The 26,498-nt window shown below is 42.0% G+C and overlaps 1 protein-coding gene across 2 annotated transcripts in view; it reads left to right on the top strand.

The window, feature by feature from the left end:
- ACP7 (acid phosphatase 7, tartrate resistant (putative)) overlaps positions 1 to 26,233 on the top strand; it is a 105,467-nt gene extending 79,234 nt beyond the window's left edge. For both annotated transcript variants that reach the window (XM_086938851.1, XM_086938853.1), the window contains exons 12-15: positions 3,342 to 3,413; positions 19,996 to 20,133; positions 20,580 to 21,656; positions 22,772 to 26,233. In XM_086938851.1, coding sequence (XP_086794977.1) covers positions 3,342 to 3,413; positions 19,996 to 20,133; positions 20,580 to 20,648 — 279 coding nt within the window. In that variant the 3' untranslated portion in view covers positions 20,649 to 21,656; positions 22,772 to 26,233. The remainder of the gene's footprint in view (positions 1 to 3,341; positions 3,414 to 19,995; positions 20,134 to 20,579; positions 21,657 to 22,771) is intronic.
- The last annotated feature ends 265 nt before the right edge of the window (positions 26,234 to 26,498 follow it).

Genomic DNA, 26,498 nt, shown 5'->3' with positions numbered 1-26,498 from the left:
AGGCCCAGCTCCAGTCGTAGTCTTGCTCTATGAATGAAGTTTGGAAAATATTTTTTTTGTACATGGAAACTTGGGCAAGGTCAAGACTAGCCGAGCATGCGCCAGGGAAGGCCTGATGCCCATAGTTTAAGGCGGGGAGAAGAGTGGCTTTAATCACCTTCAGAATGGGTTCTGCAGTAGGACTACTCAGGGACTGATTGAGTCGGTTCAAGGAGTATGTTATAGCGCCTGCTCTCTTTTACAAGGCGGCTAGGTGGGCTGCTGGTCTAGAGGACTCGCTAAACCAGACCCCCAGGTAATTATATTTTGTTGTTGTCTTGATCTTTGCAGGCCCAATGTACCACCTTAAACTTTTCTTGTTCTTGCAGCCGCAGAATATCAAAACCTTAGTCTTTTCCTGATTAATTATTAAGGTATTGGCAGTGTTATATTTGTGGAGCCTACTTAATGCTCTTTGGAGGCCCGATTTTGCCTGGTCCATTATTACAATATCGTCGGCATATTGCAGAATGTGCAAGTTCCCTTTAGCGGAGCCCAATTTTGGCGGGAGAAGATTACTTTTCTCCAAGGATGTTCCCAAATTGGCTGTGTAAAGATTGAACAAAAGGGGGGCAAGAACACAGCCTTGCTTTAGTCCGTCTCTGGTAACAATTTTTGCAGAGACTGTCTTTGGGGCAGTTTTAATTCACACCCATGTGTTCTTATGCAAGGAGATAAGAGCTCCTAGCAGGCCTTGAGGAATCCCCCAGTTATCCAGTTTCCTCCATAAAGTGTTGCGCGACACTTTATCAAAGGCGGTGCTGTAGTCTATAAAGCAGCAGTAGAGAGGAAGATGATTTTTTTGTGCTGCTAGTTGGGTCAGAATAGCTAGAGTTGTGATGTTATCTATTGTGGAGGCCAAGGATCGGAACCCTGTTTGGAAATATGGTAGAATGTTGTTTTCTGCTACCCATTTTTCTAGTGACCTAAGAAGACACCGGGCATATACCTTGGCCTCAAGATCTACTAGGGCAATGAGTCGGTAATTAGCTGGTAGTGAGGGATCTCCTTTCTTAAAAATTGGGCATAAGATCGAGCCCAGCCACGAGTCTGGTAACCGACGGGTCGTAAACACGTTGTTATATAGGGGGACCAAAAGCTTGGCCCCCTCTTCCAGAGCACATTTAAATACCACTGCTGGAAGGCCGTTGGTCCGGGAGCACCATCGTTTTTCATGGCTTTCAAGTACTTGGAGACCTTGGCTGAGGTAGTCAGCTCTTGAGTTTCTATCTGGATGGTATCGGCACGATCTCTTAATTCTATACTAAACTTCTGGAATTAAACTACTGGGATTTAGGCCACTTTTTTTCTTTCGCAACATGTTTTATTGGTATTTGTAGCCACATTTGGCCCATAGGGCCGGTTGTATAAGAGTATTAAAGTAGAATACACATCATGGCTTAGCATCTGTGACGGACACATCCATAACTCAACAATATTAAGCATTAATACTAACAAATGCCATAACTGCCATAACTCCATAGTATCTCCTTGCATGTTCCCAGTGACATCTGATAATCATCTTGTTTACACAATATAATGAATGGTAGATAGCTATAACTCTGTTAGGGCGCAGCATGTACATCTGCTGGATGTGGGGGGGGGGGAGCAGAATACCACAGTAGTCTGCCCAGCCTCAACATCTTATGATTCTGGGCAATTCACTTAATCTTCCTGTGCCTAACAAAAAATGAATGTGTCTGTAACGCAACTGTTGCTCATGTAAAGCGCTCTAATACCTTCAGGTCTAGTTTGTGCTATAAAAAAACTCCCAAAGAAAAAGAAATCTGTATGTATGTGTTGGGTCTGGTTTGCAATGTTTTGGGGGTCAACATGGTCGTAATTGTTCCCATCTGTGACCTACTGCGGTATAATTTTTGGCTACCATCTTGCTATCCTCGTGGACATATTTTTGATAATTATGGGGGGCAGACAGGCTATCCTTGAATAATAGTGGACAGTCAATGACCTTTTTGTTGGCATTAATGGCCATATGGTGGCTGTCAGTGTTAAATCTTGGCCCATCCTTGACTGTTCCTGGCAATTCTTCACATAATTCGGACATTCTCTGCTATAACAGTTGATAAAATCCTTGCCACATGGTTGACATCCTCAGTATTTAATGATGATGATGATGATGAATATATAAATTGGGATGAAAGGCAGAACCAGTTAATGTGTGACATAGTAAATAAATATGGGTGCTTGGTGAAAATAACCAGCTGACATTTGGGACCAAAAATATGTTCATTCAAAAGGAAAATCTTGTATTTTGGGATAACATTTTCTGTACTTTTAGGAACAATCTGTAGGAGCTTATTTGAAGAGCAATTTTTCAACAACGTTGTGTTTCATGGTGAAATGTCTGCATTTCAGACAAAATTAATTAATTTCTGAAGTATTTTTAAAGTTACTATTTGAGCGAGAGTTCATGCTGACTCGGGGAGACTCATTGCTAATTTTACTCCCTTAGTACCAGAGGGCACTTACAGCTATTGTTGTTATTTCATGACGGGCATGGAATATTTGATCTTCTATATTTAAAAGCATTTTTCTATGTATCATGATTTGTCTAGTTCTGCTGTCTGTGGCCTGTTAATTGGAGAGTTGTATATTTTTGATCTGTTCTAAGCAAAGATTTAGTCAGAAAATATGGTGTTGAAGCTACATGGAAAGAGATGGTTGGAAAATAAAGTTTTGGGAGATGTTGAAACCATTTCCAGAAGCACATTTTAATTCTTGCCTGCAAGACAGGAAGATATTTCGATTTTATGGGACACTTCGTTGAACCATTGACATTGTTTCAAAGCTTACTTGGTGTCAGCAATATCCAATCACCCTTTGGAAGGAAAGGCTTTCTGACACACCAGAAAAGTATCAGAATATTTAATTAATGCCCCTTCAGAACATTTGGGTTTATAGCCATTTTGTTTGAAAATCATACCGCAAAATGTTTTAAAGTGCTCTAGCTGCTTTTGTTGAGGAGTTTCTCAAACTACCTGAAGTAGTTGAGGCATTTAGTATCATTCCGTAAAGTAGTATTTCGAGAAGTCTGTTGCTAGGCCATCAGTAAAATGCTGATAGGTTGGGTGTGATTCCCACACTGCCTTCCTGCTGTGAATCTAATGTTTCTTCTGTACGATTCTCGATTGAGTTTGTATTTAAGCAGCTGGATATGAGTTTTTCAAAACCGTATCAGTGTTTTCTCTGCCATAAAAACATCAAAAAAAATTGCGAATGAATTGACCGTGGTGTTAATAATGAGGCGCCTCACGGCCTCCATATTTTTTCCTACGCTGCAGGTTTTCAACGGCAGCACAAAGGCTCCTTACACCAACCCTGGCGCTCCAATCCATATAATAACTGGCTCAGCGGTAAGTCTGCATGCTCCTCCAAACAATTGACTTCATCGTTTCAGAGGCTCGGTGCTTTTGGTGATCCTGCAGGCTCCGTAATACATTATAGATATCTGGGGACCAAGTTTGGGAAGAGTGTGCCCCTAATTATCAAATCGAATTTATAAGGTAAAATGCAACCCTACCTTAGTGAACTTGTGAACATAATATTTACTCATTTCGAAAGTATAAATAAAGTATTGAAGAAGAAAGGGACCAAAATAAGTACGTCTTTCAGAGAGCCTGAAATAATGTGTGATATTCTCTATTTCTAAGTTATGGTGACAGCAAGTTCCACAGGACTGTATCCGTAAAAAACAGGAGCATCTACATACTGTAAGGTATAACCGCTTTTGTCTGAGTGGGTGCATGCTGTCTCTCTCTCTTTGTCCAGCACCATACAGAGATTTAAAGACCAGTGTGACAAGTCAATCAATCAATCAATCAATCAAACAAACTTTATTCGGTTTTCACATATGAAACCATAAAAGTACTCTTAAAAAACCGTACATGATCAAAATAATCAAATATTTATACAAACGTCACATTGGAGACAAAGCTACCCTGGAAATCACATACAATACATGAATAAATTATAAAGTGCAAATACCCTAGATCATAAAGGGTAAAATGACAGTTAAAAGGATGATTCTAGGGGCGGTCTCTAGACTATATATATATCAACGGAATAGCTAGAATTAAAGAAGCATGCCCTTATGGCTACAATCATTTAATCAAGGCAGGCTCTGAGCTTCACTGCAGATTTTAGGAAATTAAGGACAAATAAATAGAGTCTTCATGCAACAGTCTAAATATGGTAACACATGGATATTACCCTAGATCCTGTGAAATTGTGCTCAAGCTGCTAAGTTTGACACTATTTCACATTTCATTGTAGGGAAACAGGGCATCAAGTGTCAACTAATAACTCCAGACTCTAAGGTGAAGGTGCAGAGCAATGTGTTCTACTTAGATAGAAAGACAAATAAACTGAATGTATGTTTATTAAATCGCTTAAAGCTACCACTTTTCCAAATGATCAGAGGTGAGTGGAGAGCCATATGATGTGTTTTCCTTGAATAAATGAAAGAGTTCATGAACCAATGAAAACTGGATTAGATAAAAAGATTACAAGTGTCCACAGACCAATTGGCAACAGTGCATTCCAATGGATGCATGCACCAGTAGATCTCTTAGATAAATCATTCTCAGAACCAAGACTGGATCCAAAAATATTTTCAGCCATGGCCAGTCACAGGTACTAGAAGATGCTCAACAGAATCGTGAAAAGGATGTTGCATGACTCCAGAAAATGTGACGATAATTAGTATAGATGCCACTCATGAAACTGTTCTTTTTTCCACTCCTGCGTAGATGAAGATCTGGAACAGCTTTGTTTTTTGTCGCCATTGGGTCAATTGTTTTTACTATTTCGAAGGCATGCCATTTTCAAACGCTGTGCTCCAAGGCCTAATTGCCTTCCAGGGCTCCATGTTGGTGACTAATCATAAAAGGAGCACCACTGTTTCTAAGGGTCCTCTCAAGATAACATTTCTGTGACCTTGGCACACTCATGCATCCAGAAGACATCTGCCAGTGGGTAGCCAAGCTCATGGTGGCTGCCTTCAAAGGAAGATCCAGTTCACCTTCAAGGAGAGCAACATATTTGCTCTTTTGCTCTCAGGCTTGGTCACCTCAAAGACACCACAAGAAACAGAAGTACAGGAATTTGCCATTGCATCATGGAAAAAATATTGTCAGGCTGGCCACGTTCGTCCTTTGATGTGCTGTCCTCAAGTGTCATGAAGCCTAAGAGGGTGATTTCGGTTCAGTCTAGTCTAATGCTGGGATCAAAACCACAAAAGAGAGACTAGGGAATAAGCCTCTCTCACTTCCCTTAGAATATCTGAACTCACAAAAAAGAGAAGGACTAAAAGAAGACTATAAAGAGGGCCAAGAATGCTATCCCTATTTTGGGGGGACACTTTTCTTGTCCCTGCCCTGTTCATTCGATAGAGTCAATTGAGGGAAAAACAAAAGGGAAAATTCAAGATTTTTTCAATACTGCCCTCACCCACTATGCAGTGGCGTGCTTCATCATAGGGCAGCCGCAAACGTCCAGGAGCAGACCAACACACAGGACAGAGTGCTGTTTTTTTAGGGGGTCAGGGAGAAAACGATAAGAAAAGATTGTGAGAGGGAAAAGTGTTCCCCAGACAAGGGATCTTTAGTGCAGAAAATAATAAAACTGTCTAAGGCTATACCACTACGATACCTTTATTCCTGGTTCCCCTGGACAGGGTTAAAAATGACTGGGGGTATACAGGAGGGGTAGATGGCCCCTAGAACCCCACTGCATATACCAACATGTTTCAGCCTTCTTGTTTTGCCCTCGTGGGTCATAAGCCTTCTTCAGGGTATGGATCCCTTGAATAATGTGGTCTTGACCAAAATCTGGTCTTTTTATATTAAAAAAAGCAGTAAAAAGAGGCGATGTACACCTTCTGCTTTCCTGTAACTCATCTGTTTTCTGCAAAGGAGACAAAACATAAAGATACTGTTTGCTCCTTTCCCAAAAATCTTATGTATTAAATATTTCCCATCTTGTCTACACCTCCGTGTTTTTCCTTGTATATTAATAAAACACTAGCAAACCATCATATGCCAAATACATGTGAGGTTTTTATTGGACACTACAACCACCAGCCTAATTCAACAAGTGTTTTTAAGCTAAATGTTCCCATTTTTTATAGTGTATGTTGTCAGACTCTTACCAGACTTTCACGAGTAATTCTCTTAAGCCGGGATCGACTCTGTATCATGAAACACAAATCAGAACTCTTAGATTGCATCTCATTCTACTATGTATCTGTTGCCATCTCTCTCAATTCTGACCATATCTCCATCCTACAAACCGAGTGAAGTTGTATTCCCATTCAACCTCGGTCTTACTTTTAGCGCACTCGGCTCAAGCTTAATATCGGGATTATAGGATCCTGTCATGACCGCTCTCTCATTCATAACATCATGCCATTAATATATATGGGAGACTCTTAGTTACTTTCTCCCCTGCTCGGACCCCACCATTGTGGGATAAAATATGGCAACCCCCTCTCATTCTAAAGGCTTACTACATCAAGGATCGGTGGTCGTTCCTTCTCCCATCTTGGGTCCTCCGACGATAGTCAGGTCAAGGTAGGCCTCCTTATTTATCTGAATTTTCGGCTGTCTTGTGACCACATCCGGTCGCAAGTGTATTTCCTTGGCACAAGTAGACTTCACCAGCGTGCTAACACTCTGTATCCATTTCGGAGGCCACATTGGAATTCCCACGCTATGCGACCTTATCGTATTAGAGCCAACCTCCTATTCTGGTAGTGTTCTACACGGCGGCCATGTTGGGACTCTTAAAATCTGATTGTATTCACAGTGTGGTGGCCATATTAGAACTCCTATGTATTGTGTTCTCTAAGAAAACAAATGTATACACAAAGGAGTATTCCCAATTCTCTTGGTATTTTATAATCAGCATAAGTTAATCTTATTAATATGTTGTTATAGAGTTTTTAGACTTTTTGCCCTCTCTGGTGGCGGGGGAACAGATGTTCAATATTCTACACATTCTTTTGACTCCTCTCTCCCTTCAGAGTCATTGGTAGCTTGTGTCTGCAGGTTGCCTTATGGGAGCTGGAGAAGCCCCCACAAACTCGAATATCATTTCTCCTTATGTACTCAATATACCGTGTAGTTGATACCACGGGATAGAATTATTCAGGCCAATATCTATGCTTTTCCCATTCCTAGTAAGTGGGCACACTTTGCAGTAGCCACATGCATATATGACCAGTTACAGGGGGTTAGTTCCAAAGGCTTTCTATCCTTGTTTCCATAGGTCTAGGGGTCCGTGGTCTTGTATGGACTACCATATCTTTGATACTAGCACTTTTAAAAAAGAAAATAGAGGTGGTGGTTGGTTGAGTCCATTCACATTAAGTATATGCCAATTCATCAATACAACCTTCTTCATGACATTAGATGTTGTATTGTATGTGGTAACACATATACTCCTATCCGGCTTTTCTCTCTGACATGTTTCCAATAGTGCCTCCCTGTTGATACTCTTGGCACGTTTGTGTGCTTTCCTGATTACTCGTTCAGGGTAATCCCGTTCTCAAAGTTTTTTACCCAGTAGATCTGCCTCTCTGTTGTATTCAGTCAACTCCAAACAATTCCTGCATAAACACAAGAATTGTCCATATGGAAGGTTCTCCCTCAGTGAACGTGGGTGGAAGCTCTTGAATGATAATAAATTGTTCCTATCATTTGGTTTGTGGAACACACTGCTCGCTAAGCCACCATTCTCTGCCTTGATATTAAGGTCCAGGAATGAAAGAGAGTCGGTTGTCATTGTACTAGTGAAAAATACGTAAGGATTTCTCTCATTCAGCCTCCTCAGGAATTCTTCTGCAGAAGACTTGTTTCCCTTCCAAACTATCACCACATCATCTATATATCTTCTCCAGATTTTTATTTGGTTGAAGAACGGATTATTCTGTGTGAAGATATTCTCGCTCTCAAAATGCGAGACGTAGAGGCAAGCTAAATTTGGGGCTCACAAACTCCCCATTGATGTTCCATGGACTTGCCAGTAGACTGTATCTCCATATTGGAAAAAGTTCCTAGTGAGGTTTAACTCCATCAGACATAAGATAAAAGTTCTGGGTGTCTGGTAATCCCATTCCGCTGCAAACAATATATTCTCAATCACCCTCAAGTTCTCTCTTACGGGGATGTTTGTATATAAAGACTCAATGCCGAGTCCAATCAGCATTTCGTTATTCGGGTCAAATTCCAGGTCCTTAATAAGGTTAAGTATCTCCCTGGTATCCTTTAGATACGCCAGCATTTTTTGTACTATAGGGTGCAGACAGAAGTCACAAAATTTAGATAGGTGTTCGAGTACTGAACTCATCCCTGAAACTATAGGGCGCCCTGGAGGGGGGCGAGTTGGTTTATGTACCTTAGGTAAGGTATATAAGTAGGGTACAGTTGGATGTTGGTTACATAGGAACATGGCCTCTTTCTGGCTGATCCAGCCATGTGAGATGGCCTCTTCTACGTGCGTACTAATTTCCCTCATTGTGTCATTTGTGGGATCATTTTCGAGGATGGTGTAATTTCTTCTGTCATTCAGGAGGCGTAGGCATTCGTTGTTATAGGCATCTTTTCCTTAAATGACAATTGCCCCACCTTTGTCTGACGATTTTATTACGATTTCCGGGTCCTCTCTTGAATTCTTCCAGGGCTTTTCTCTCTCCAGTAGTAAGATTGTGGAAATTCCTATTTCTAATGGTTCTTCCCAACTGTTATATCTGCTGGGATCCCTGGCTCCAGGACTGACAGACAGTACCCCAGGTCCGACTCACCCTGTGAAGCCGCATTCCACACCACTTCAAAGCTAAAGTCTCTTCCAAGTACAGCACCTCCTCCAGCATATTTGTCAAAGATTATAGTGTTGGTTTCGAGGCCAGAGACACTGCATATCTTGAACATAGTCAAGGAAAAGACACCATTCTATCTAATGGAAAAAGGAATAGTCATGTACAGCCTTTATTCAGGAAACAATACCTTCAGTGCATTGAAGACTTGCTTTGCGGTGGACTGGGAACTGATACAGATGCCTCAGCGGGTTTGTTGCACAAAGGATGCCAGTGAAGCTGTTAATCTGCTACCTCCTTAGACTCCATGCCCAGCTCTTTAAGAACATTCAAGACCCTAGAAGATTAGACACAGACAGCCTAATTTCCCCTTTGTAAAAAGTACTGTTTTATCAGAGCAAGTACAGTTCTCTCCTGTAATAATGAAGGTGATATAATCTGAACAATACTATACACTGAGTAAAAAGTAAGACGCCTTTGTAGACTGAAATTCTATTGAAAAAGTGAATTACGCCAATGTCTTCTACAACAAATCATTTTTATGAACTATGAAAAGACTACAAAAAAATCTGAACTCTGCTGCCAGACTACTACTACTACAACATGTAAAGCCAAAAGCCAACATCTCCCCTGCCTTGAGGGCCCTACATTGGTTACCGGTTGCCTGAAGATCCACCTTCAAGCTACTTTGTATAACCCACAAAGCAATACATGGAACTGAACCACTCTTCAACAAGAATAAAATCACCAAATACAAACAACAAAGTAACTTCTTCTCCAGATTGACACCTCGCCCCAAAGCCACAGCAAACACGAAAAAAAACATTGGCGGTACACCTTTCAGTGTTCAAGCAGCCAAACTATGGAATTCATTACCCTCAAACATAAAATCCATGGATAACTATCTTATCTTCAGAAGACTACTCAAGAGTTGGCTCTTTTCTATATGACCAACATACTCAAAACACAAATGTACAGCATATGCCTGTGTATGTAAACATGTTTAATTTGATTATATGTATGAATTTAGATGTGTGCATTTCTTTGTATAAATATGTATACTCCTTATGGTCTAAAAATATATAGATATTCTCATAGGTTCACTTAACGAATACGTTAAAAAAACATATATATATATATATATATTGTGACGGCCGAAACGCGTCATGCCGATGGCGAGGGAAGAATAAAGCCACATTCTTGAAAATCATACCTTGGTGTTTTTGAGATCTGTTCCATGGCGATGTGAGGAGACGCAATGCAGGACTTTGTTTCTATATATATATATATATATATATATATATATATATATATATATATATATATATATATATATATATATATAATATTACCTACTGGCGGTCGCCAGTAGGTAGTTATAGTTAGGATTATTTTCTATAGGGAAACAGCAACATTCTATTGGGTATAACTTTGGCGTTGATTGAGGGATCTGCCTTAATTTTCCTGAAATGTGCCTCGCTGCGCTCTGCTCCTTCCCTGAAAGTTTGGGGGGGATTCGTCAAGCAGGGGCCGAGATAAAAGGGGGGTCCCAAAACGTGTTTTCCCCATGTTAATTTCCATAGGGTGGTTGGACTCACTTTTAGCCCGAACGGCTGAATGGATTTCCACCAAACTTGGCGAAATTGTAGGGACTGGTAGCCCGATGTGCCTTTGCTATGTCTCAAGATATGTGCTCCAGTGGATTTTGAGTGATTTAGGTTAAAAAAAATATATATATCTATAAGCTCGCCCCGGTACGCGCACCGGGGCGAGCTCCAGTGCTCTACGCGAGTTCGCTAGAGGAAAGCTGATTGGCTCTCGGGTGTCTGTGAACATTCCAAACAGTCCGGAGTGGCCGCCATCTTGTGTCTCGGTAGGATCGAGACACAAGAGGTGGCAAAAACAAAGGGGTAAATGATCAAAAGGGGGCAGGGTAGACCCCCCCTGACCCCCTAGGTTTGATGTGGGGGCCATAAAAGGGCCCGCGGGGCAAAAAAAAAAAAAAAAAAAAGATTTGCGCGGGGGGAGCGCCCGGTACGCACACCGGGGAGCGTACCTGGGAGCGTACCGTGGGGAAAAAAGAATGACAGATTTTTAAAAAAAAATTGCATTTTTTTATAAATTGGAGGTAGTTCTAAAAAGAACTTTTTTTATTCTTTTTGTTGTTTTATATTTTTTTATTGTTTTTTGGAACATTTTTTACTTTTTTTGGCTTTTATGAACAATTTTATATTTTATTTGTAATTTTTATGGGGACAAACAAAAAACAGGTAATTGTAAACGGCTCAACTGGAGCAAAAAAAAACAGGAAAAAATTAAGGTTTCTTTTTACAGTTGTGGTTGTCTCCAGCACGGTTGATGAGTTTAATACATTGCTCTCCGTAGCAAATTGTAGTCCTGCAAAATTTGCAAACTATTTTAAAATCACCAAACTGGGTTTGGATGTGTGGGACCATCTCCCTTGTCTCTGGACCCGATGGAGTGGGTTGTTTACTTTGGGAGGTGCTGGGAGAAGATTGGGGAGGGTTTCTGGTCAGTTCTCTGACCTCTGCCGCAGCATAGTTGTTGGGGTGCCGGCGTTGCATGTGGCGAATCATGGTGTTGTTGCCAAAAGAATACTTTTTGGCAGGGTTCCCCCTTGAAAGTACAGTGCCACAGATCAGACAAGTAACTTTGGGAGCATTAACTTTTTTAAGGCCCCTTGGGATTTTAAAAAACTCCCAGACAATGTGCACCTTTGCCTTATAGGGGGTATTGTCTTCAGGCAGGAACCGCCTCTGCACCTCCTCCTCTTCCTCCTTCTCCTCCTCTTCTTCTCCACCACTGTGGTGTTGTGGTGGTCCTTGTGGTGGTGGTTGAGATGCTCCTGCTGCTGCTGCTACTGTAGCCATTTCTCACAAACAGGTCTTCCTCAGTCAAAGAACAAAGTGAGAATGAGGAAAAAAGGTGGGGGCTTTCATCATTTGGATAAAAAAACTGTTCTGAGCCAATGAAAAGTGTTATTTTCAGGTCACATGACCCGACGCGCTTACGCTACGCGCCCCGGGGTGCGCCCCGGGGTGCGCCCCGGGGCGCGCCTTGGGGCGCTTACGTAGCGCGATCGTATGCGCACGGGTGCATCCGGGTGCGCTTACGCCGTGCGAATCACGCAGACGCGGCTACGCGATACGTCACGATGTTTTCGTTTACGGCAATAGCGCTAACGGGACGCTCACCGGGGCGCGCCGCAAGACTGCGCTTTCCGGTGCACACACCGGTACGCGCACCGGGAGCGCTTCAGGGCAAAAAAATGTAAACATTTAAAAAAACATGAACCATATACATAAAAAAAATAGTATTACATAAATAAACAATATATGATTCATTATAAAAAATATTACATTTAATAGCTATAGAAATTTGCTATTAAAAAACCTTTCAAAATCACAGGAAAAAACATAAGTTTGAGGCCCTATATATAGTTAGGAATTAGCATTTACAAAACCTATGAAATTCACTGAAAAAACCATAGGTTTCACACCAGTTATAGTTAGAAATTAGCATTTAAAAAACCTATTAAATCACTGAAAAAAAACATAGGCTTGACACCAGTTATAGTTAGCTGGAAATTTTACTGACATAAAACCATTGAAATTCCCACGTTATAGTTAGTTGGACTCACTATAACGTGCGCGCCTGCAATACACTGCTGATGACGTCACATATTACATCACTCATGACATGGTCAGTGACATCACTCATGACATCACTAAGTATGCACAGGGCTTGTCAGAAGTCATGTCTATGGTTGGTTGGTACAAAATTAGGTGGCTCAAGGACGTTAAAACACTCTTATGTGACGTGGGCCTTAAGGACGCTTGGGCAACCAAATCTGCCCCTCCAAAGTTAGTATTGAAGAGAATCTACTGGAATTGGGTAGCCTCCAAACAATGTTCTGACCCAAACCTAGGCAGACTTACTGAAAAATTTATGGGGATTAAAGATGTTGCATTTTGTGAACCCTATTTGGACACCATCCAGAATCCATTCGACCGGGCACTGTATTTTAAATTTAGGATTGGCACTTTACCAATCTGTGATTTTACTGCTCGTTGGAAACCCCCCCGCCAGGCTTCACCTAATTGCCCATTCTGTATAACTAAGGTAGAGTCAATGGCCCATGTTTTGTTTGCATGCCCACTGTACCGATCACCAAGGAATTGCTGGTTAAAGCCCCTTTGTAAAGAATTAGGAGCTAGGCAATACTCTGTGGCACTTCGTATTTTTAAATCCGATACTCGCACACTCTACGTATGCGGTATCGCAAAGTTCTGAAGTTGGGCTTGGTCCATCAGATCTCAAAGGTTAAAGGCTATAGTTTAATATAAATTTTAAATATTGATGTAATGAATTGTACCATGTGCTTTTTGTACCTGACTATATGTATAGATTGCAGAATGGACTATGTGCACTTTCTAATCGGCTTAATTCTGTAATAGTCATTATGGTTGTTTTAACAAACAGTATTTATGCTTTTAAGATATGTTTTTATCGAAATAAATCACTTGAACTGAACTGTAAATAGGTCACTGCCTAGTTTAAATATATGTTATTTGATTTTATGCTTATGGATCTCTTTTTTATATTGTTTTATCTATCACAACGTGTGATAAGTATGAGTTATTTGATTTTATGCTTATGGGTCTCTGTTTTATTTTATCTATCACAGTGTGTAAATATCATCATAACAATTGTATGTATAAGTGCTTTACTATTAAAATGTTGGGGAAAATAGAACATTAATACATTTAATAAACATATAAACAAACATATTTCCACAAATAATACAAGTACACAAATAAATTAGCATTATGTACAGCAACACTTGAAAGTCTGAGTTTTCAATTATTTATCCCTACATGCATGTATAAGTGCTTTACTATTGAAATGTTGGGGAAAATATTAAACTAAAATAAATAAAAATAAATAAATTTCATAAACAAACATATTTTCCCAAATAATACAAGTACACAAATAAATTAGCTTTATGTACAGTAACACTTGAAAGTCTGAGTTTTCAACTATTTATTCATACATGCACATATGGAACTCTATTTAATGGATGTATGACGTTAGAATGCATACATTGACAACGTGTACCTTTACAACGCGTTCGTAACAACAAAAGTTGTTACCACGCATTGCGCTGGGGGGCGCAAAATTGATTAATTTTATTTACTATTCCAACACCAGTCCCCGTGGATAGTAGGGAAGGTGTTGGGATAGTAAATTAAATCATTTACTATCCTTGAGCGCCCCCCAGTGCAATGCGTGGTAACAACTTTCGTTGTTACGCCCGCGTTGTAAAGGTATTCCGTGGTAATGCTTGCGTTCTAAACGCTGCATACCCTATTTAATACGCCTTTATATATCTTTATTACATTTCATATACATGTATACCTTTCTATGTAGTTGTGTGTTGCAAGGTGAAAGTATTATCTGTTATGGCAGAGTTGCCTTACCATGTAATACTAGCTCAATACACAAAGATGGACCCCGGGTACTTTCTCAGTGCACCTTCTCTCAGTCCTGGTAGAATCACAAAGAGCAGACAGGCTACTTAGAGAAACATGTGTTAAGCATTTCACATTACCAACATAGACAATAAATAATTGACATGACACTAGACACTTTTCTAGGGACACTTTCACCGTTGTATGTCGGCTACAGCAGCTTGGTTGCGAGCCAACTCACTCCAATTTAATGGATCAAAAACGGAGGTGCTCCATTGCTCTCTAGACCGTCTTCACGTGCACTACCGGATGATTTTTGGCCAACCTCCATACCGGGCTCGGTGGAAGCCGCAGAATCGGCTCGTAATTTAGGAGTTCTGTTTGAACCCAGTTTACAGCTTGATGCTTCTGTAAACAGGACGACAGCGACATGTATGGGCCTGCTTCGCGCCCTACGTAAAATTCTGCCAATTTTTCCTCGAGAAGCCAGAGCTGAGGTAGTGCGTAGTTCCATCCTCAGTAGGTTAGACTACTGCAACACACTACTTCTGGGAGCTCCCAAGACTCTGATCCTAAAGTTGCAAAGGATTCAGAATATGGCCGCTAAACTGGCTCTGTCTCGACCACGGTCTGCTTCCTCATCTGCAGCTCTAGCCGACCTTCATTGGCTACCGGTCCAGCAGAGGATCGCTTTTAAAGCTCTTTGTCTGGTGTTTAGGGCTCTGCACGGAATAGGACCGATACCACTTCAAAACCTTTTTTCTTGGTATCAAGCCGCCAGACCTTTGAGATCTTCCTCTGCGTTCCTGATGAGGATCCCCAGGATAAACAGAGTGAGGATGGGCGGCCACGCCGTCAGCTTTACGGCCGCCACATTATGGAATACTTTACCCCTGGCTTTGAGGAGTAGCCATGATCTGTCTTCGTTTAAGAGGGATCTTAAAACCCACCTGTTCCCTAGAGCAATGTAGTCTACTTCATCTGATGATTGGATATGGTCTCAGCGCCAGGATACCCTTCTGGGTGACAGCCGCGCTTAACAAGCATTAAATACATACATAAATACATACATACTAGAGAAATCCGACACCAATTTATAAACATAGCTCTGATTTTTATGTATTCGTAGATACCAAAACGAAATCAATACAAAGAGTATAACCAGAGTTATCAATGTTAAAGCAATAAATAAATCAATACTTTGCAATGTGAAAAACATTAACGTTGTGGTCAGTGGGAAAAACGCATATATGCATTTGATGCTTTAGGGGATGAGTTTAACAGTCCCCACTTAGAGTTAACGTCACTGGAGTCCGTCGACCAGTTCACAACAACTAGCACGATTTCACCTGCCTCAGGGAAGCGGGGTGTAGAGGTGCTCCTTTAGCTGTTAAATGGAGTTGTCATTAGACCCTATCGGGTGATTAGCTGCGCTTTATAAATCCTGATTGATTGATTGAGACTTGCCGTGTTGAAATGGTTACCTTAGCAAAAAAGTACTTGCTGGGTGAGTTGAGAAAAACCCTTTGGAAGCAAAGCAAGGAACTGACCCTGTACCAGGAGTCTTCAGAGAGATCCAATCTACCCGGCTCGGGGGACTCAGGTGCAGAGGTGCTCTTGGCAATCCATGGTGCTTAACTAGATCCGCAGCCAGAGGAGCTGGCAGGCATGCCAAGAGAGGGCAAAAGCAAATGTGAGAGCTTTACAATGGAGCCATAGTAGTGGTTGGTCATTTGAGCGTCAAAGAAAGCAGGTAGTAGTCGGACTGACCTTCAACAAGCCCTGGTACCTGCAAGCACTCCAGTTGAGGAAATCTTTATCCCGAGGACTAGGTGAACGGTGTAGGAAGCTGAGCCTCCCTGATTGTCGGGACTACAGTTCCCAGAAGCTACCTGCGCAGTGACTTTGAATGGCCATGCTGGGCGGCTCGGGTGCAAGGCCTCAAGGTTGTGGACTTTGCGTTTTGTGCCTGTGGACTGCAGGGGACTCGTTCATCTAGCCCAAAGGAGTTATTGTGAAGTCTGGAGTTTGCAGAGAGGTTTGCCTTCCTTGTGGAACCAGTCTCTTGCATTGGTTGCATCTCAATCCAGCGGGTGCAGTGGGGCTGCCACAGGTGCAAAGCTGAGCACCTATCTTCGCAGAGTCCAGCCTTGCTGTGGACATGGGTCTGTTCTTGATATCAGGTTGAATCTAAGGTTCTGGTGTCTGCGGTGCCCCTTAAATCATGGATGTAGGGGGTGTTAGGACTATTAGCTGATGGGCATCTAGTTCTGCAGCTAATCCGCCCCAGTAGAGCCAACATCTGTGGGTGTATATCACAAAAACTAGTGATATACACCTAGAACCTGATTTCAATTCTAAATTTAAGATGGCCATAACTATCCTCGGTTGTGCACCTTAGCTGGCAGCCTTTGGAGGAGTGGTCAGCCTTGTAGAGGTGGATGCCTGCCGTCATAGCTAATTTCCCACCTACCTTTGAAAAACAGTGCCTGGGGCAGAGGTAAGCTCTTTGTCCTCAAGTGGGGACAGTTCCTTTGTCCAGTGGCACCAGTTAAGCCTTTGAGGCTCAACCCTACAGAAGTGTAATTAACTAGACATGCTGTGTGGGCGGAGTTGTCACCTTCTTCTCACACAATTCCTTTGTCTCTGACCTCTGGGAGTGGCACACACTCCCCAGCATGAGGTCAGACTTCTGTCCTGGCGGCAAAGCTTCGAAAAAGCCTGCCAAGGCACTGAAACACTGGTTAAACTAGGTGGGCACTATCTAAAGTGCCACAGGGGTACATGCTGGTTAAATATTGATACAGCCAGTGTAGCTGGAGTTAAAAAAACATCCTGTTTGGCAACAAACACAAATGAAATCGGCTTGGTCATCATGTAGCTGGACATATAGGTAATGTCCTAAGGCTAGCCCATGGTATCTTAAGGACCGCCGGTCACTTGCGGTAGAATTACGTTTAGAACGCTACCTCAGGGTAGTATATGTTTACACATATACTTCCACACAGATAATATAATGCACCATGCCTCCTGGGCAATAGGAGGTCTACCTTAGGGTTGACTTGTATATATTAACTGCGGTGAATTGACCTGGTTACACATGGTGTGTGGAGGGTCGAACACGAGCAAGCAAGCTGCTCATGCAGGGCTGACATGGCAGACTTGCAGACTTTGATTTTACTCAGGTCACTCAGGGTGGCACAATAAGTGCTGCAGCCCTGGTACCCCTTTTACATTCCTGTCTTGGATACCACTGGTACAATAGACTAGGGCCTTACAGGGGTGTAAAAGTACATGTCAATTGGGTGTACTATTCATATTTACAGTTTGAGGGAAAGAGCACTGGTGCTGGGCCTGGTTAAAAGGACCCAGCCCACTTTCAGATCCATTACCACAGCATCTAACAGCAAAAAGTGGGGGATGACCATCCAAAAAGGGCACTTTACAACATTATGTATCTATATATGTATTACATCACTCCTACTAAAAGGAAAACACCTTCAACTCTCTCCGATGCACTACTCTATGTTTCATCCTATACCTTTCTCAATATATCCTGGACCTCCACTCTCTGACTCATCTCAAACCTCATTGTACTTCTATGATCTCCCTAATAACCCTTCCTAGACTCTTCCCTCCTCTATCCCTCTTTTGCATCATCCCAAAACCTCATTTTGCTTTTATGATTTTCCTAGTACCCTTTCTAGGCTCTTCACTCTTCACTCCTCGACCCTCACCTCCTACTCCTGCTTGACCTCTCTGCAACCTTAAAAACAGTCAACGATCCAGCTCCGTTCAACAACATGAAAAGATGCATGCAGTTTTCATGCACTATTTGGAAATGGTTCACATTCTACCTCGCCAACCAGCACCAGCTCATGTAAATAGGTTTCACAAGATCAAGGCCAATCCTCATCTTCTGTGGCATACTTCAGGACTCCGTCTTTTTTCCCATCATCTTTAACCTCTACATGGAAACTCACATTCTTTCAGACAGCAGCATCAAGATCCATCAATACACAGATAATACCCACCTGTAACTAAAAATATCATTACTCGGCGACATTGCAGAGACTTAAACCCTGCCTTAAACTCATTGGATCTTAGGTGTCAACTAGCTTTCTGAAGTTAAACACCACAAAGACTAAATTCATCCTGTTTGCCAGCAGCACTAAACAACCACAGATTCAAACCCAGATCTCCAATTTAAACCTAAAAGCCTTTACCTATCAGCTGACAGACCGTGCAATATCCCTGGGTTTCAAGCTCAACACAGATCACTCATTCAAGCAACACAATGCAAGGAAAACCAACTCTCCCTCTTGAAGAAAGTGAAGCCGTTTCTCCTGAGAGATGACTTCAGAACAACTGTACAAGTTATATACCTCTCCCATCAGGAGCCAGGCAATGCCCTGCTCAGCGGTGCCCTCAGATATGAACCTAGCACACGTGAATGGTACACCACTTGCAGCAACAAAGCTCATAAATGCTCAAAGAAATTTAACTGCACCACATCCATGTAAAAAGATCTACATTTACTCCCTCTTCCAGTTTGGATCATCTTCAAGACGAGCTGCATGCCTTATAAAGCCCTCACCAACAAATCCCCGGCTCTGGCATCTTTATATACACAAGTAATGCATTTACAACATATTGAGGGGTAGGGAAGAATCCATTACTCCTCTTAGAGACGGCGTGTCTTGCTTGCAGAACTTGTTCAGTGTATTATGCGGTATTAAAGCATTTTCAGGGCTGCTTTTAGGTCTAAGTCCAGCCATGGCAAATGATAACTTTCATGTCTGGCACTGGCTTTGCTAGCGCTGCCTAAAAAGGAACTTTGTAATTCTGAAATGAAAAGGGTTTATTTGCTTTTGTACTGCTAGTGCGGTTTTTTTTCCTGAATGCTGTAAAACGAAACAAAATAACTACATATATATTTAGGTATTGGTTTCCTTGAGCATAAATGCCCACAGTGGGTATTGAGTGCATTGCAGTGATTGATAGTTAGAATTGTACGATGCTTGCATGCAATATGTGTGTGCCAGTGCTGTGCTACTGACAAACTGAAATATAGAAACAGCGCAGCGCAGATCATAATAGGAAAAGCACTAAACCAGTGTTGAGTACTGAGAACTTCTTCGGAGGCAAGAGCCTGTTTAAAGGATACTCTAAGTGAGACATAAGAACCATTATTACTGGTACTTCGTCCATACTAGATATTATAAAGCGCTACACATCCTTTTTTATGGTCAAGCTCAAGAGATTTAACTCATTCAATGTAAGAATAGATAATCACAAAAGACCTCTGTGGACCACTTATAAATGGAATGAAGCCAGACCAACTGGCTTTAGCATTGCTTGTTAACTGTATATGCATCTTTAAACATTGCACTGTTACAGAACCACTGACGGGGGCCATCTGATATGTCTCACGCTGTGGCCAGCTGCATCTGCTTGTTTTAAAAAGGTTGAACACCTATCCGAGGAAGATGGACAGAGAGGGAGTTTGGATGATAGGGCAAAGGGGGAAGTGGGGATGGCGGGCTAGAGTTGGAGTATATCAGCCTTAAAATATGTCGCCTTTCCCCAAGGCATGTTGTGGTCTTATAGCTCCCATTACAATTTCCTTAGGGCTGCAGGGAAAAGCTTGACCCCTTCGTCCCCGACCCCCGGAGTTGGAGTGCAGTGCGTATCAAGGACTATGGGTTCACCCGCATGTGGGTGGTGAACAGGACTCATCTGCACCTACAGCAGATTTCAGATGACCAGGTAGGAGCAGCAGAACACTCTTTATGAGCACTGGGTATTGGGGTGGACAACCTTGTGCATGGCCATGGCATTCACACCATATTGGGGAGGAAAGTGTAAAGAGTAAGGAACTTCGATTCAGAAGTACAAATATGATTGTAATTCAGCATGTTTCTTCCTTTGCAATGAAGCGATCAGTGTCCAATTCATAACCTGATTTAAATCTGATAAATGAAAATCGTTAAAAAAAGCTCAAGCGTTGGTGGGCATATGAAATTTCAGTTTAGATTCTGCAGAAGGAATTAAACAATGTGTGAAATAATTCATGCATTTCAATTAGAGTGCAAAGGGAATGTTTTTTAATATTTTACAACTCCATTTTTGTTGCATTTTTCTCCATTTGTATAACTTCACTCTCAAAAATGTTGTCCTTGTTGTGGTCTCAATTCCTGTTTTTTTCTTCCTAGAACGGCGAGATTGTGGATGACTTTTGGGTGGTTAAAGAGAAGCATGGACCAGAGGCTTGGTTGTCATAGTTACCAGATCCGTAATTTTGTGCAAGGGCAAGATGGACTTTCTTCAACGGCCCACTGTTGATGTTCCATTAAAGATGGAAGAGATGTTAAGCAGCCCACGATGAATGAACTATGGCAGGGTTTAGTTCTTCATCTTTTATTCTCATTTCACATACCCTCTCATGCACTGCGTTTCTTCCTGTTGACTCTGAAGGAGCAGTTTCCAAACAAAGTACACATGATGCTCACTTGTTCCACTAAGCGAACTACCAAATGACTACATTGAAAAAGCATTATATTTGCTGGGCCGTGCAGGTCTCGCGGTCTGCAAGCTCTAGACTTCTTCTGGATAATGTCAGATTCCTGCACCAGGAATGGCCACGTCATGGTCAACCAGGCCAGATTGATTGGTCCCTCAGTCGCCCTGTATTATGGCACATATGTAGCAGGGCCCTATGCAGTGTCCTGAGCTCACCACCAAGGCTGTAAGCCCTAACAGTGATCACCTGCTCACTTCGCCCATTTACTGCTTATCCAAAGGTTGTTTTGTCCAGGTTCCTTCAGTTTCTCAATTTTCAAACAAAAAGCTTGCAAAAGACATGCTGCTGAGACACGCCTATACCCAAGCTGTTGTCTCAGATCTGGGTCAGTCAGGGCCAGCTTTAACGCTGGTGGTGCCCACTGCGGCAATCTTTTTTTATGCACCCTCCCCATAACCTTCTCCTTGGATTTCCTCACTACCGCACAGCTAAAGTGCCCCCATCCGTCCATAGCTCCTCTCTCATGTACATTTAATTGAAAAGGTTTTGAAGCGCTGGTAAAGGCTGGCTTTACCTATCCACTCAGCTATCCACATAAAATACAGATCTGTTCTTTGCAGCAGGCATATTAACCCTCTGCGCAACTTTATAGCGAGCCAAAACTGCCACTAGACAAAACTCTGATCCCTCTCGCTAGCAGAAAAATTAATTACAAAATTGATCATAACATCTTTACTACCGCCTGAAATCTGGACGCACAAGGAACACTGTCTCTGGGAGTCGGGGTCCCACAGGGCTCTATCTTGAGCCCGACCCTATTTAACATCATCATGACCCCGTTGGCGGCGTTGGTGGAGTCGTATGGCGCCCAGATCGTATCCTACGCTGACGACACCCAGCTCCTCTTCTCATGTAAGAGAGGAGGTGACTTTGATGAGGAGAGTATCCGGGATTGCCTTGGGGCTGTTTTCCAATGGTTCCAACTGAACAGCCTCAAGTGCAATTCCGATAAGTCCGAGGTGCTTTTCTTTGGGTGTGACACAGAGCCAGATTGGCAGGCCTGGTGGCCGATTAACATGTTCCCTCCGTCTTGTTCCTCCCAGGCTGCCAAGAATCTGGGGGTCAAGATGGATAATGGGCTAACATTGAAATCCCAGATCCTCGGGGTGTCGGGCACCTCCTTCGGTATCCTTAGGATGCTGCGGAGGTTTCTTCCCTTGCTGTCTGAGGAGCACAGGAAACTGACAGTGCAGGCTCTGATTGGGTCCAGGTTGGATTATTCCAACATTCTCTACCTGGGCCTTCCAGAGTACTTGTTGCAGTGGCTTCAAGTGGTGCAGAACGCCGCTGCGAGAGCAATTTATGGTTTAAATAGACGGTCCAGTGCATCGGGCCTGTTGAAAACCTTGCACTGGCTTCCCATCCGTAAACGGATTGCCTTCAAGGCTCTAACTCTGGCCTATAAAGCTCTCCACGCGGGGGGAGCAAAGTACCTTCAAAAGAGACTGGTCTTTTATCAACCGACCAGGTCTTTGAGGTCGGAATCTCTGTACTTGGCAGTTGTTCCGCGTGTAAAGAGAGCGCGCCTCGGAGGCCGCTCTTTTGGATTGCTGGCACCACAGTTGTGGAACTCTCTGCCGCTTGCTCTGCGGGGAGCTACTAGCCTGCTGGCTTTTAGAAAAGGCCTTAAAACTTGGTTGTTTACTCAGTAGCCTGTTTTTCTTGTATGTTTTGCTTGGCACTCTGCTCTTTCTTTTATCGGTGTTATGTTATTTTGTCGCAGTCTTCCTTTTCCAATAAAGCGCCGGGACACTCTTTTTGATTAGCCGTGCGCTATATAAAAGAATAAATAACATAACATAACATAACATAACATAACTGCAGCAGATGCTAATAAATCATACAATATTGCTAAACACATCACCTCCCCCTTACATCAATGCTCCCCCTTCCAGGTCAACGCCTAGTGCTGCTGCACCATTCGCTCTGCTCTAAAGCCAGCCCTGGGGTCAGTTCCAGACCGGGCCCATGGGGATCTGATCCTTCCTCCAAGAGGTGCCCTGTTGCTTTCCTCCCAACGCATTCTCTCTCTTTTCTCTCCTGCTTCCCCAGCTCTGCAGTCTGAAATTATGGGCTGCCTACAGCCTCTGGAAACTAACATAGCATTCATTCCTGCATTTATCAGTCACTCCTCTGCAAGAGCACAACCGGCACTAAACTGCAGAAGTGTCCAGGAATTCCTGATTACCTACATTTATGCAAGAAATAGAATGCTGGGGCATTCTCCTGATCTCTCAAATGGTAAATGTCCACAGGCCTGCAAAAACAGGACCCCTTTTGAAATCAGTCTCTGCCCTGTCAGAAATAAACCATACAAAAGAATATAAAAGATAATATATTTGTTTTGTGGAGTTACAGTCCTTCAGCCCTGACTAGCCTGCTTGACATGCCTCAAATATTGCATTAGAACACACCTAACTCCTACTAATTTGATCTACTACATAGAAACATGAGTACATTCATGGAAAAATTTCCTTAAGAGCACAATACTAAAATACTAATCACAATAAACAAAAACAAAATACTAGCCTTGGGTTCCGGATCAGCATGCTGTATGGCATAAAACACTATAACACCTCACCAGGAGTAGTAAGTGCTATATAGATGCACTTACACTACAATAAATATATAACCCTCCTGACACACACTAGTACTAATACATTAACATCCAGCCATTAATTGTAGCTCACACAGGCTGCGTAATAATTCCCATAAATTGGTCGACACTATTACACTTACATAAGACAAAACCTTTATTGGTCATGTCTACAATCCAGTACTATACCAGTGCACATTAGTAAAGCATCCATTACCAACTGAACAGGAATGGAATAACTGCTGGTTAACAATGGACTTTAATTTAGTCCACCACTGCAGGTACCAACAAGCTATATACTATGAGCGCTTCTCAGCAGTTCTCTCCATAATTTCTCCCTCATCATTTCTGCCTGTTCAGGACTATAAGTCTTAAACAGAATTCCTCAGAATGGACAACTGGGTGCAGTAACCAGTTAAGTGGACTATGATCATAAGAAATATCACAAGGGACCTGCAGAACTGCTCAAAGCTGCTAGCTTACTGGAAACCATAATCTGCGCTTCTCTCTCTCACATCTTCATCCATCACACTACTAAGCACTGCATCCCGTAACACATTATGCATCTTGGTGGTCATCATACACAACATGCAAACACCTAACACAGGATCAAAACAAAAACAGCACACTTTCAACCACACACCCTACATGGTGTAGTGTGCTACCCATTTACACAAGTGCTGTAGTGTCCCATGTTGGTGTCATTGGTGCTATATACACTTTGCAATAAAATACACAGAGACATTTGCTTTTCTGACAACAGCTGTCCAGATCTATATTAGTGCATGGATTTTCCAGATAGTAGTATTAACAGTTATTTTTATATTCTGCTTGGTCATTATCACTGTCCAGCAGTCTAAACGACATATGATTAACAGTCACTATTTTTTCATCCATTTTCGTAGTAATCATAACGTTCGCACATATTCTTCTACAGCACGTGCATTATCCCACTGAGGTATCTTCCTGACTACAATTAATGGGCCAGATGTATCAAAGGGTTTTGCCCATTCTGTGTCTATGGGGAAATGTGTTGATACATATGGCCCATTATCACTATCTGGTGCTTACTGTAGTTTCCAGGAGAAACTTTAGGGTATTCATTGAGTAATAAAACATATTCTTTTACAAAAATTTTAAATAACTGTTTTACAGAAATACAATTATAGTGCACTGAAAATACATATTTAAAACAGTAAGAAAGAGGCTTAGAAAGATGCATAACTTACAACAGATGGAGAGCTCCTGCCTGATCGATCCTGCAGCCCCCTGCTCATCTCAGACGCTGGTCTCCAGCTTTACTCCAGCGTTCCTGTGTTAGACACCTGGCTATTTAGTACTGCGTTTCTGTATAGCCAATCTGTGTTCTGGGGTAGTCACTCTTCTGCAGAGACATTGTTGGCTCTTCCCCGGTGAATATTTCAACCCCTGCTGCAGAGCGTCTGTTTAAACTCTCATGTGTATTTCATTCCTAACTAGCTTGCAGCCTCTTCACTCTCTCTTTCACAGCCATTATACACTCACTTTACCAAGAGGCCATACATTAATTCCATTCACTATTGTTTTTCTCTTTCTGAGATCTGCTCTGGAACTCTCTTGTTCAAGCCCTCTCTTAACACCTTTCTTTAAACTATTTCCACCCCCCCCCCCCCCCACATCATCTTCCTCAGTTTCTCTCCCTTTCTTTTTCCTATCCCTTATACTGGCTTCTTGTCTCTTTCTCTCTCCTGCGTATTGCCCCTGAAACAGCTTTTGATCTTGTTTTTATTCTAGTCTACCTTCAATGGTGTTCCCTCTCTAACCCCATACACACCCGACGGCCTCTTTACCCTTTCCCCCTATATTGGCTTCCTCTCTTTGTTACAGTTTTTATGAATTTATATTTTCGTGCATTATTAACAACATGCAGAATGTGGTTTTACTGTCGATTTCACATGTACACATTGATCTAATTCTATTGTCTTAGAAACTAATTTTCTATGACTTGTAGAAGTGGTTTTCCTGTCTCTTGTTAACTCAGTCTGGGGCCGGTAGCCATCTTTTTAAAAATTGATTCTTCCTTCTTCACATTTTACTGTTCATTATTTCTGCAGCACAAGGTCAAGCAGATTCACATGTGTTTATTTCTGTTGATGACGTACTTGCTGTTCTTGAAGAACCCTTTCCTGCTTGGTTACAACAATGTTTCTTTCCTCGGTGTTGTTCCGCTAGCTCACTGTGCTCTATTCATTCATATTAACTTGCTGTCGTTCATGACACGAGTTTGTTCTACCATCTCCAGATGACAATAGCATAGAGTGGACAGAATCAGTATTCATGCAGTGGGATAGTGCTTAGATGCTAAGGCAATATATTGTTTAATAAAACTGTGCTCTGATTTTCTGAGAATTTTACAATTTTGATCATAATAAATTGATTTAGCAGTTTTAGCGATTTAATATGCTAGAATAGTGTATACATACCCTTGATTTTCGGAGTGAGCAGAAGACTTTCCTAAAGACTTAGATGAGACTAGGGATGCTGTGTGTTTCTCTTTTGATTTTGATGCTTAATTGGGACCTAAAACGTTTGTAATTTTGCACTATTCTGCAATGATCTATTCACTGAGAGCCATCATGGCAAATATTTTGATATATTTGCCAACTCTGCACAGCATCATTTGAATTTTTGAAATAAATCTTTAAAATCTATTCTGCTGGTCTAGAACTCAATTATTGTGTGGGCCCTTAATTGATTGTATTTTTTATGTGTTTGGAGGTACCTTACCTCAAGGACACACTGTCTCATGAAATTGAATTTTAACACATTCTCTGATTAATCAGCTTGTGGGCAATCTGTTAAGGTAATCTTTCAGTCTCCCCAGCACCACACATACATATTCGCTCCTCCACTAGTGAACCCTTTCTCTCTTCCATAGCCCCTACAACAGTTTTCTTTTTTATCTTCTTACTATTT

This window comes from Lissotriton vulgaris, chromosome 9 (assembly GCF_964263255.1).
Source record: "Lissotriton vulgaris chromosome 9, aLisVul1.2, whole genome shotgun sequence".
Lineage (NCBI taxonomy): Eukaryota > Metazoa > Chordata > Amphibia > Caudata > Salamandridae > Lissotriton > Lissotriton vulgaris.
The sequence above is the reverse complement of the archived record's forward strand: the minus strand, read 5'-3'. Positions and strand labels throughout refer to the sequence as shown.